This window comes from Triticum aestivum, chromosome 7B (assembly GCF_018294505.1).
Source record: "Triticum aestivum cultivar Chinese Spring chromosome 7B, IWGSC CS RefSeq v2.1, whole genome shotgun sequence".
In the NCBI taxonomy this organism is placed as follows: domain Eukaryota; kingdom Viridiplantae; phylum Streptophyta; class Magnoliopsida; order Poales; family Poaceae; genus Triticum; species Triticum aestivum.
The window spans coordinates 448,467,497-448,479,925 of record NC_057813.1 but is presented as its reverse complement, the minus strand read 5'-3'; the positions used below and the strand labels follow the sequence as shown (position 1 = coordinate 448,479,925).

Genomic DNA, 12,429 nt, shown 5'->3' with positions numbered 1-12,429 from the left:
TCCCGAGGACACATGAGAATTATCATCAATATAGTTTTCATCACGCTCATATGATTCGCGTTCGTTACTTTGATAATTTGGTATGTGGGTGGACCGGTGCTTGGGTGCTGTCCTTTCTTGGACAAACATCCCACTTATGATTAACCCCTATTGCAAGCATCCACAACTACAAAAGAAGTATTAAGGTAAACCTAACCATAGCATGAAACATATGGATCCAAATCAGCCCCTTACGAACCAACTCATAAACTAGGGTTTAAGCTTCTGTCACTCTAGCAACCCATCATCTACTTATTACTTCCCAATGCCTTCCTCTAGGCCCAAACAATGGTGAAGTGTCATGTAGTCGACGTTCACATAACACCACTAGAGGAAAGACAACATACATCTCATCAAAATATCGAACGAATACCAAATTCACATGACTACTTATAGCAAGACTTCTCCCATGTCCTCAGGAACAAACGTAACTACTCACAAATCATATTCATGTTCATAATCAGAGGGGTATTAATATGCATAAAGGATCTGAACATATGATCTTCCACCAAATAAACCAACTAGCATCAACTAAAAGGAGTAATCAACACTACTAGCAACCCACAGGTACCAATCTGAGGCTTTGGGACAAAGATTGGATACAAGAGATGAACTAGGGTTTGAGAGGAGATGGTGCCGGTGAAGATGTTGATGGAGATTGACCCCCTCTTGATGAGAGGATCATTGTGATGATGATGGCAATGATTTCCCCCTCCCGGAGGGAAGTTTCCTCGGCAGAACAGCTCTGCCGGAGCCCTAGATTGGTTCCGCCAAGGTTCCGCCTCGTGGCGGCGGAGCTTTTTCCCGAAAGCTTGCTTATGATTTTTTCTCGGACGAAAGACTTCATATAGCAGAAGATGGGCACCGAAGGCCTACCAGGGGGCCCACGAGGCAGGGGGCACGCCCCCCACCCTCGTGGCCAGGGTGTGGGCCCCCTCTGGTGGATTCTTTTGCCAGCATTTTTTATTAATTCCAGAAATAACTTCCGTGAAGTTTCAGGACTTTGGAGCTGTGCAGAATAGGTCTTTAATATTTGCTCCTTTTCCAGCCCAGAATTCCAGCTGCCGGCATTCTCCCTCTTCATGTAAACCTTGTAAAATAAGAGAGAATAGGCATAAGTATTGTGACATAAAGTGTAATAACAGCCCGTAAAAGCATGATGCAAAATGGACGTATCATCATCGAAATAGAGTCCAATTTGTATCCACCAACAAGTGTTGCCAATATATATGGTCACTGACTTGATGGAATACCAAATACTTTTAGTACGCTAATACGGGTGGGAGCGTCAGCCTTATTATGGTCGCTTTGGCTATGTAGAAACAATTGTGTTTTAATGGCAAAACCTCTTCTTCTATGCAGGTTATTTACCGTTGTACGCACTGGCTTCGTATGTGGTCTACGCTACAGCGAACAGAGTATCAATCGCTATTCAAGGCAGTGTGTATGCGGTTGGAGCGGGTGGCCAGGGAGGTTTTTACCCAACATGGGTGGCAACATAATCTCCGATTGGAGGTTTTTACCCAACATGGGTGGCAACATAATCTCCGATTTGATGTTTTTACCCAACATGGGTGGCAACATAATCTCCGGATCGGTCCGCCTCTTCCGTCGACATTAGCATAGTTTTGGACTCATATGGCTTTGTTGTTGCCAACTTGTCGTTTTTCTTATATATACTTTGCTAGACTCTTCGTTAAGGCTGTGTGCATCTTACCTATGCAGAGGCCGGGTGTCGCTCATTATGCTTTGTATCCACTTGATGCTACATTATGAGTTAATAAAAGCACCCTTTATCGAAAATAAACCAAAGAAGGCCTGGAAACCTGTTATGCATGCACACCTTACAGATAGACAACCTTGTATATTTGAAATATTTATGAAATATATCGAGAACCTAAGGATTTGCTCTTTGCACACGAACACGTCACAGTGCTGCCCCGGCTCTAACAAGATACGCAGCACACGTCGACGGGGGAGCCTCGCCGGGTACATGGTACACAAGACATGTCGGCGAGGTCTCTTCAAGACCCAAAAACCCACACATCCACGACGGACCCCGTCAGGACGCATGGTGGCTATGGGCTACCCTCGGTCGGCCTTACCGCCCTAAGGCTTCTAGGTTAGCTATCATTAAACACGAAAGACAACGAAGAACGAGAAAAAAAATAAAATGATGGAGTAAAGGTAAAAGCTAAAAATGATAGATTGGTTTGACGATTGTATGTTATTCAATAGGCTATCACCTCTCATCTACTCCCTCCGTCACGAATTACTTGTCTTAGATTTGACAAATACGGGTGTATCTAGACACTACCCGTATTTACGTACTACATGTCTAGACACGTATCTAGATAAATTTAAGACAAGTAATTAGGGAAGAATGTAATATTATTGAGATGGATAGTCTTCCAATATAAATAGGCAACTGATAGGCGCCGGTCGACCGGCCCAAATATGGGTCGGTCGCCTCGCAGCCACCCGATTCGGCCGCGTGCAACCATAGGATTCGGTCCTCCCCTTCTATGTCATCTCCTTCCCCACGCCGCACACGCTCACCATTACAGAGGCCCCCTCCCCCCTGTCCCGCGCTCACCGCAGGTAATGTCTGCCCGCCATCCTGGCCATGGCCGACGAGCATCGGCGAGGGCCCTCCCCCTGCTGCCCAGATTGTAACACATCTGTCGGTGGATCCCGAGGCATGGTCACCATGGATGTACCTTTGACGCTTGCCGATTCCAGCTCACAGGCTCCATGGTTACAACAATTCTCGCCTCACCGGCTCCAGCTCGCCATCATCGTCCAACTAGCACCATCGTGTTCCAAACGGAAAATCAGAGCAACAAAAAAGTCTCCGTGGTCAGTTGAAGCAAAAAATTTGCCCCGTTCCAGCAAAAAAAGACACAACAGCAAACTCCAACAATGTTCGATGTAGCAAATGAACTAGCCGGTTCCGGCAAAAAATTGCTGCTTCCAGCAAAAAATTGTCGTTGTAGTGTTCCCAGCAAAAAATCTTAGCGAACAAAAATCTCAGTGGTCAGTTGAAGCAAAAAAGATTGGCCGGTTCCAGCCACAATTTACCAACGTTACAACAAAAAAGACATAGCAGCAAACTCAAATTAAAATCCAATGTAGCAAATGAACTAGCTGGTTCCAGCAAAAAAGACACTGGTTCCAACAAAAAATAAAGTCACTAGTGAGGGAGTGTTCTGGTTCCGGCAAAAGGGAAAGCTAGTTCCAGCCTCGAGTCTTGCCGGTTGCAGCAAACACCGATGCCGGTTCGTGTAAAGTGCTGACCGATCCCCTGGATCACTGCATGCCTCCGCTGCAACATCTCTGTCGTGCCACCGCCGGTGGTTTACTCCCAAAGCATTTTTGTCATGCCGGCATTGGTGGTTGCAGTAAAACACACACCGTGGCATATCTATTGTGGTGCCACCGATGGTTCGCCACCAAAGCTGCAACGCCTTGCCGCGTTGGTCACCGCCACGTGGCAGTAGGGCTCGGAGGTTGTTGGCAAAAAAAAAGGAAAACGAGTGGTGGAGAATAGAGTAGGCGACGCGAGCAAAGGGATAATGCTGCGTCCCAGACGGTGGTGGACCCTGCTAGCACGTGGACGTGTGCAATTGCGTTGAGGGGGAACTTGAGCATCCGATCTGGGCGCATCACACCATGCGCGCCAGGCCGGCCCAAAGCTTCGGCCGACCAGCCAGTGACAAATGTTTCCCTACACATAAAAACAGATTTATGTCCAAATCATTAAATTTATCCTATTTCGGGTGTGTTTGGTTCAAGTCCTGGACTTCATGCCCGGGAAACATCAATGCCAGGTGTTGGCCTGGGGAAAAGAAGAAATTTGCCTAACCAGTTATGTGTGTGTATGTGTTGTTTGGTTGGAAGCCTGGACTAGAAGAAATGTTTAAACATTAAAACAATACAGATTGGCAGTCTGATGTGACAGGGCATACAACATGCATGTATCAAGTATCTTAAAATCACCACAACATGCATGTATCAAGTATCTTAAAATCACATATGCCTGGAACCCAAGTATCCGGTTCCATCGGCCTGGACCACGCTAAACAAGTTGCCTGTGAACTGACCAGGCTAATCAAGATGCAGGAAGCCTCCAGGCCAGCCATGTGTCTGAGATTGCAAGTTGCCAACCTAACACCATCCAGGCACGTCTTAGGCAGCTTCCAGGCCAGGCCAATGTGCCAGCACTTGAACCAAACACACCCTGATATGCTCGGAATATTGGAGCCAGCGCGGAGGCTCCGGCCCTGGCCCCGGTAGTCCCCAGAGGTTCCGAGGTAATCTTCACACAAACTTGCAATGCTGAGGTATCCCAGAGGTTCCAAGATAAATTTCACGCATAACGTTGCAATGTTCATGTTAAGTACCGAGGTACCCTGTGCCTCTGGGATCAATTTTTGCTCTGTACGTTGTAAAGCTCCTGCTAAGGGCCTGTTCGGCAGCCCTCTGCTCCTCACTTCTCAACTCCCTGCTCCACGTAGATGCGGAGCGCGTGGAGCGTCACTTGGGCCACTCCGAGAAAATGGGCTGCTGGCCGCTCCGCTCCGCTTCGAGGAAAGCATGACGCTAACGCGTTCGGTGTCACACTGGACGCTCCAGGAGCGGTGCCGTGGAGCCGAGGGCTGCCGAACAGGCTCTAAGTCCGGAAGTAACCCGGAGGTTCTGGGTAACTTTTCTGCAGTGCACTATTTTGGCTATAGAAATTGCATAGAATCTTAGATTGAGATGATTAAAAGTAAAAAATCGTCAGTCTTGAGGTTCACTTCTTCACTTGAGGTTCAAAGCATGAAAGACAAAATATGGTGTCAAAATAAACCCCTTTGAACTTATCATAACCTTCGGGTCCGAGCTCTGATTTGAGTTGCCCTTAATCTTTTATATCCATTCTAATATTCTAGGTCAATCCAATAGCGGCATCCGACTGTTAATTTGGCTTCATCTTCCAATAGGCTCAAGCCATTGTTTGTGTTCCTTCCCATTTTGTTTCTCTTGCCACTTTTGAGCGTCAACATTTGCAAAACTAATTGTTAACTATTTCTTTGATGTGATTCAAAATTGGAGTTCAGCTCCAGGAAATTTGTGCGTGTATGTACCATATTTGTTAAGTAGTTTCTTTTACTTCTTCATAATTTGATTATATTCTAGCTCATGCTTTCATATGCATGCATGACTCAACGTTAGCGCGTTGAACGCTATCATTTGGAGAAGATTCACGCACGTAATAATCAAGTTGATGTACATTTTTGTTGATGGCTATATCAATAATACTATATATATAGTTTATGTATTGGTTGTATAATGCATTGCAACTAGCTGGGTAGTTGGCACGTTTTCGCGCCTAAGTAGTATATCTAAATAGTTGTACGAAACATCACTATCAAACTTCCGTAGTTTACCGCAAACGGCAAGGAAAGTCCAGCATTCAACATAGAATACATATGCATTTTGTGTGTCTTGTCGCTATGGAGGTCAAACTACTTTTTTTTGCGAGAAGAGGTCAAACTACATATTTACATCTTGTCATCGTCCTAGAGATTAAGCATTGATACAGTCTAGCAACTTTTAATTGTTAGACAGACTTGGCCATACATACAACCATACAAGTTCGAAGGAAACATGTTTTCCCAAGCTTTGGCTCCATTATTGTGTATTATGTGTGATTGTCTCTGACTTCAATAGTCCTAATCTATAGGTTGACACATCCGATGCCTGCCCCCTCCCCCACCCCCCATTTTCACCATGAGCCTCCACCTAATCCCATAAAAGCAATATTTAAGAAAAAAAATTGTTAATTCTTTGTTGACTTCTTCATATACATTTTTTGGGGGAGGCATTTAGTAATATCTCAATATTCTTCTTGCCTTCACATTAAGCAACATATTAAGATCATAGTTTTGAATAGCCGTCTATGCCTCTTAGCAGCGAACCTCTTTAAATGCTACTAGTGGTTGGGGCGTGCCCATGGCGCGCCGCCTGAGAGGAATCTCAGCGGTGCCAGGTAGGACACGCCCCTTTCACTTTCCTATTTCTACTTTGCATGAGACTCAAAGTACAAAACTACAAGTTTTTGACTGGAACAATGAACAAGAGATCATAGATATTAACAAGTGCGTATCAACTGGCAGGAAGCAGTCTTAAAGGTTTGCATGAGGGATAATATACATGATACTGGTTCAAAAGCAACGATTAGGTCCACATCCCAAGGGTCGGGCTGGCTACCACTTTGTGTCACTAGACCAGACGAACCGGCCGAATCCGAATCCAAATCTGTTCATGCTAGGCTTCCCTCACGGTGTAGCTCTTCTTCTCGCCCACCTTGGTTATGGTCAACGACTCAGTGTTGATCGGCGTGCTGCCCGCCGTTGCGGTGGCCATCACCATATGTGTCGAAGACACACATTAAATCTTCCACTGCCGCAGAAATGAGTTTACTCTGCTGGTTCGGTGCAAATCGAACCTGTCCAACAAAGAGTGATAAATCAGCACAACAATAACTGGTAACCACCCAATCTAGAACCTGTACTGAATAAATATCATGATTATCATCTCGCTGAAATGAAGTCAATACAAAAGTATAAATATTTTAGACAGTAATGCCAGCAAAAAAGTTAACAAAACAAAAGTATATGATAACACTAATTTCCACTGTAAAACCACATGGACATGTAAAACTCTGTAGAATGCGCATACCTGTGTTACATCGTCCATGTGGGATTCCTCTAAGCAAGCTATTTGTTTTGACTTTTCCAGGCCCATAATTAGAACCTACAATCAAGCAACTTGAGTGGGACTCAACCTGAATAACCTCATGAAACCTCATCTTTTTTGCTCTAACAGATGACATATGAACTAAAACCACAACTTCTAATAGAAAAGATTTTGTACGGGAAAACCTGAACTATGTTGGCAATTAGTCCCTCCGCAACTTAATATAAGATGTTGCAAAAAGCTGGTAGTGATCTGGAGGTTATAGAAAAGGATATCGCAGCAACCACTAGCAAGATACAGGATTGTGAAGGGTTTATTGTGCTCAGAGAACAAGAGTCAGCCATGGCAAGTTACAAAAGGCTCCGACTGGACCCCTCTGCTGCTAGAGCAGAATTGATTGCTGCAACTGAAACAGATGACAGTGAGGGCATCTCCAGCCGTTGGCCCCCCAGGAGGGGCAAAAAATCGCCCCCTGGGGGCGCACCGCGCTAAACCGCGCACTGGGGGCATGATGCCCCCCAGTCGCGGCGCCCACGGTTAGTCAAAAAAGTCAAACACGGCGCAAAAACGACTCAAATTTAACGCAAACATCGGCGAGTTCGTTCAAACTTAAACATATTTTACAAAAAAAGAAAAAAACTACCGCGGGCTACCCCCGCCGTCTCCCTCGCCGCCCGCCGTCTCCCTCGCCGCCCGCCCACGCGGTTCTACATGCCGAGGAGGCGGTAGAACCGCGTGTAGTCACCGCCGTCATCGTCATCATCGTCGTCGTCGCCGCCTCCGCCGTCCCCGCTGCATCCCTCCCCCGGTTGGCGCGGCGGGTTGGACGGTCCGGGGGGGGCGTCGTCGCTGTCGAGGACCACGACGCCGTGCTCGTCCTCGCGCCCACGCTTGCGGGCGGCGATCTCCTCCAGGGCCCGGCGCTGCCGGACCATCTCGTCGCGGAGGTAGTCGTCCCGCGCCCACCGCATGGCGTCCTCGTCGGAGAAGCCGCGCCGGGCTATCTCCTCGTACTCCGTGGGGAGCACGGGCTCCGGCTTGGGCTCGGCGAGGACGAAGCGGCCGGTGGGTGGAGAGGCGTTGGCGCCGCCGGAGCTGCGGGTGCACGCGCTGACCGGCATGTCCTGGGGCTCCGGCTTGACGGGGCGGAGGCAGGGCGAGCCGCCGGACGAGGAGGAGGACCCCCCGGTCTCCATGCGCCTCGGGGTCCAGGAGCTTCCCCGGCGGCGTGAGAAGGAAGGGGGAGCGGGGTACTCGAGGCGCAGCATGTTGCCGCCCTCGATGTACTCGAGGACGGCCTCCAACGTGCGCACGGGCACGCCCCACCACAGACGCCGGCCGGCGGCGTTGAGCCTGCCGGAGGGCACGACGCCGTTGGTGGCCTCGAGCTGCTCGGCCTGACGGCGGCGGAAGTAAGGTTCCCAGAGCGGGCTGTCGGGGGCGTACCGTGGCCCCTCCCTCGCCGCACGCGGCAGGTTCGAGCGGATGCGTGCGATCTCCGCATGCCGCGCCGCGCCGGTCGGTACCGAGGGCACCGGCACGCCGCCAGCGCTGATCCTCCACGCCCCGGGCACCCGCATGTCCGGCGGGACCGGGTACTCGGCCTCGTAAAGGAGGCGAGCCTCGTCTTCATGAAGATGGCGGCGGCCGAAGCCGTTCGCCGCCGCGCCATCGCCTGGGAAGCGCTCGGCCATGGGTGTGAACTGGGGACGGCGAAAGAGAGGAGAGGAGAGGGAGGAACGACGGCGGCGGGAGAGTGTGAGTCGCCGAGTGCGCCGGGTGCTTCATATATAGGCCAAGGCACGCGTGTCACCGTGTGTACGCGTGGCGGGCGAGGGAGGGCGAGGGACGCGCGTCGTCCGGTCTTCACTGCGCCGCCTGTGAGGCATCAATGGTGCAGGCTGACTGGCGCGGCAGCGCGGCAGCTTTGGCATTGATTCGCCGCGGGAAACGAGGCGATGAGGACGACGAAGGGCCAAGAAGAGAGCCGTGTCGCTGACGCGGCGGGCCCGCGGCTTTTTCGCGCCAAAACAGTTCGCTCGGCGCCCCCGGGCGCCCCCCAGCGCGCCGGGTTCGGGCTGGGTCCGCCGGCGCTGTTTTCGGCCCAAGCCGGCGAAAATCGGGCTCCTGGGGGCGCGACCGGGCCGTTTTTTTGGCGCCGGCGCGAAAAAAACGCCTGGGGAGGCCTTCCCGGGGGCGTGGCTGGAGATGCCCTGAGGAAGTGGAGATCTTACACAAAGAAATTGAAGCCACGGAATCTAAAGCGCTAGAACTGAAAACATTGTATAACCTTCAGTTGGATAGCGATGAATATATATATTTCAGTGTGTAGTTCCTAAGTCAGTATTATTTCAATGGATAGCGACGAATATATATTTCAGCATGTATTTCATAAAAAAATCAACACGATAGCACTTGTTCTACTTCTACAATATATACTTAATATTGCATAAATAAGTTGATGAATCGAATTCGGCTTGTTCTACTTCTACAATATATACTTCATATTGCATATATAAGTTGACGAGTCAAATTTGTGCTTGTTCTACTTCTACAATATACACTTCATATCGCATCAACCGGGTGACATTCTCACAACCAAGCGTACTCTGTATTATTTGTTGTTTGAATTGAAGCTTTGGGTAAAAATAAACTGAAGCTTTGGGTAAAAATAAACTGAAGTATACCCCTAAACTTTGATGGACCCCGAACATGCCATTTGATCAATTTCAGACGGGAGCAACATGAAAACCTGAACGGTGCCTTGGTTAGTACCTACAGATAGGTGGGTGCCACATTGCGCCCAACTAATAAACAGTGTGGCCCGCCCCCAAATCGTAGAGCTTGGTGACCTTGTGGAGTTACAAATTTATTTAGGATCCCTCTTACAGTTTCAGAATAGAAATCGAATAGCATTGGTTGCACACACCTTGTTGCTGCATTCCACGGGTAGACGCAATTCCCCGATCCGGCCGAGAGGACATTGTGCGAAGACCAATCCACGAAGTTGAGGTAGAAGTCGTCCTGCAATACGGGCGCATACAGAACACCTAGGAGGAGAATTCCATTTTCATGAGATTTTCTATCTGAGCATGAATTTGAATATAATAACAGATACTCTTGGAATACCAATGGGCATGAAAAACAAACAATAACCATAAGAGATTCACCTGCAGGAATATGCAATTGGCACAACAATGTGTAACAACAACAATAGAGTATTCATGGCATGGAAGCAAGCACAACCCAACTATCCCCAAGATTTAGAATGCAGAAATCTGTTCCCTCGACAAGCACAACCAGGACACAAGATCCAACTGAAACTAAATTTGGTCTATCATCCATATCTTGTTCAACCATGCATAAGAAGTCATTCTCAGCTTGCTCAACAGCAGAAATAAGGCAATTTAGCACACCAGCTCGAAAACTTTCAGAAAGTTTTACATCATTCTCTGCAATTTCCATGGCTAGTGTTAACTAACTTTTAACCCCATTAAGGGAGTCCTCTGATGAGCTATATAGGCCATCTTGTTGCTTGATACGACACTCTAACAAGTAAAGGTAATATACTATGCTACCATATAGAGCCACCGCCAGAAAATCAGCTGCATCTCGTCCATTAAATCTATCATAAATTCTACAAATGAACCATCCATTTTTCTCATAGCACACAGCTTGGACTCAATCCTCTCCAGCTGCTCCACCAGCCATCTTTACCTCGGAACCAATCAGAAAATTGGATGATAGAGTTGTTGGAGCACTGGATCTCCAAATATTTTACTGATTTCAAATATGGAACTCTCAGTTAAGGCGGGGCTGCCTTGTGAGGTGGATATCAAATCCAACCTTCACATAGATGGAGAAGAGACGATTTTTCTGAAAGAATTTGGTCATAGCAACCTGCAGTCCACCATTGCAAAAGACAACAAGGGAGTTCAGTAATACTTGAACTGAACTACACGAAATAAATAGTGTACCATAAGAGATTCACTTGCAGGAATATGCAATGGTCAGGACAACAATAAATAAATATGTAAAAGCACTAACAGAATATGCCTAAACTAAACTGAACAGAGAGTGTGAGTGAGCAGTTGTTGACAGCATACAACACAAAGATGTGGATAAGGTGCTTATGGTTTCAGCAGATCCTGCTCTTTGCACTCACAAAGATCAAACCGAAACACGCTGTCCTTGAATTGCCTCCTGCAGCCAGTACCGTGGTTTCAATAGCAGGTGCTCCTCCTGGATCGTATGGCCCTGCTACAAGGAAGCTGGAGACGGGGCGATCTGGCCGTCTCCATCGCCTGACTCGCGATCTGGCCGTCTCCATCGCCTGACTCCCAGTGCCGTGTCAACCTTGGTCCCACTAGTACTGCATCTGGTTCGCCGCGCCCGCGCCGCTCGACGGCCTCGGTGACGCAGAAGAGCGGGCACGAGGCGTCGAGGAGGAGCGCAAGAGGCGCCGAAGCGGCGTCGGCGTCCATGACGTCGCCGGTCCTGATGGATCTTGACACCTCTGATTCAAATCATCTAGCCTCCCACAACCTCAGAATCCGCCACCGAACCTTGCGTCGAGATCGCCGTCACCCATGGCTCGCCGTCCCGAGTGGAACGCCCGCCGTCCTTCTGCCTACCCCTCAGTCTCGAGGTGGATTTCGGGATGGGGCAACGGCGATGGCAGCGGTAACCCGGAGAGAAACGAGGAGTAGAGGGCGCAGGATAAGCGACGGAGCCGGCGGCGCAGCGACTCGGGTGAGGAGGAGGCGAGGGGGAGGGGAATGGCAGAGTGGGGAGGAAGCGTGCCGGCTAGGTTTACATGTTTTACCAAGATTTTTTTCACCTCAGCGTTGCGCAGTAATTTTGTCAACGTGGACGCGACGAGGAGGCGCTCTTTGCGCGACCGTTAATGGGTTTAATTAATACTGCGCTATGTCTCGTCGCTATATTATTTTTGATGAAAACGCTTTTTAAATCAGACCGACATAATATTTTCAATTTTTGAAATAGAGAGAATCTTAGGATGACTCCTATAGTGTTTGCAACCATGTAGTTAGAGAGAGGAGTGCACATGAGAGAAATGAGTGTCATTCTAATGCATGCATGCATGTAATTAGAGGGAAGGAGGGAGGCGTTCGGTAGTTACGCTAATAAAAAATATAACGGTTGGCAGTCAGTGCAATCCCATTATTTATAGTACCTATTAAGAAAAATGCAATGTTTCCATTTTTTGTAACTATATGTTTTTCATATTATCTAAACTCTTTTTTTTTCAGTCTATTCATCAAATGTCAATGTAGTACAAAGAAAACTAGATGTAAAGTATCCAGGTCTATAGACAACCTAGGGACGAGTACAAGCACTGGAGCGAGCCGAAGGCGCATCATCATCATCGCCCTTCCCTCATCGGAGTCGGCAAACCTTGTTGTAGTAGACAGTCGGGAAGTCATTGTGCTAAGCCCCATAGAACCAGCGCACCATAACAGCAACCGTGCCGATGAAGAGAAGCGTAGATCGAAAGTATCCAATCTGTAGACACACAAATATAGACGAACGAAGATTGGATACACGTGGACCCATCGAAGACAAAAGGCGTCCGAACCCCATGGGATCCGTTGAAGACAAACCTTCACACGCCCTCCGATGATG

At 48.4% G+C, this 12,429-nt stretch overlaps 1 protein-coding gene across 5 annotated transcripts; it reads right to left on the bottom strand.

Annotated features, from left to right (window-relative positions):
• Nucleotides 1-6,147: 6,147 nt before the first annotated feature.
• Nucleotides 6,148-11,600, bottom strand: LOC123156011 (protein FIZZY-RELATED 1). 5 transcript variants are annotated; one of them, XR_006477752.1, is made up of 5 exons: nt 9,954-11,600; nt 9,713-9,833; nt 9,559-9,635; nt 6,766-6,840; nt 6,148-6,532 (listed from the first exon to the last, which is right to left on the bottom strand). XR_006477752.1 is itself a non-coding variant. In XM_044574178.1 (4 exons), the coding sequence occupies exons 1-4, from the start codon at nt 9,940-9,942 to the stop codon at nt 6,504-6,506; spliced, it is 411 nt and encodes a 136-aa protein (XP_044430113.1). In that variant the 5' UTR covers nt 9,943-11,600; the 3' UTR covers nt 6,148-6,503. The 5 variants fall into 5 exon arrangements, 3 of the variants coding, with proteins under 3 accessions (XP_044430113.1, XP_044430115.1, XP_044430114.1); XM_044574178.1 differs by having other exon boundaries at nt 9,713-11,600; XM_044574180.1 differs by lacking the exon at nt 9,559-9,635.
• Nucleotides 11,601-12,429: the final 829 nt, after the last annotated feature.

Bases quoted from the DNA above. Each gene is read 5' to 3' on its own strand.
- LOC123156011 (XM_044574178.1), bottom strand. From the start codon at position 9,942: ATGGTTATTGTTTGTTTTTCATGCCCATTGGTATTCCAAGAGTATCTG. The intron at 9,636-9,712 runs GTGTGTGCAACC...TAACTCCACAAG, and splicing joins CCGTGGAATGCAGCAACAAG to GTCACCAAGCTCTACGATTT. The intron at 6,533-6,765 runs GTATGCGCATTC...TTTGTTGGACAG, and splicing joins ACATGGACGATGTAACACAG to GTTCGATTTGCACCGAACCA.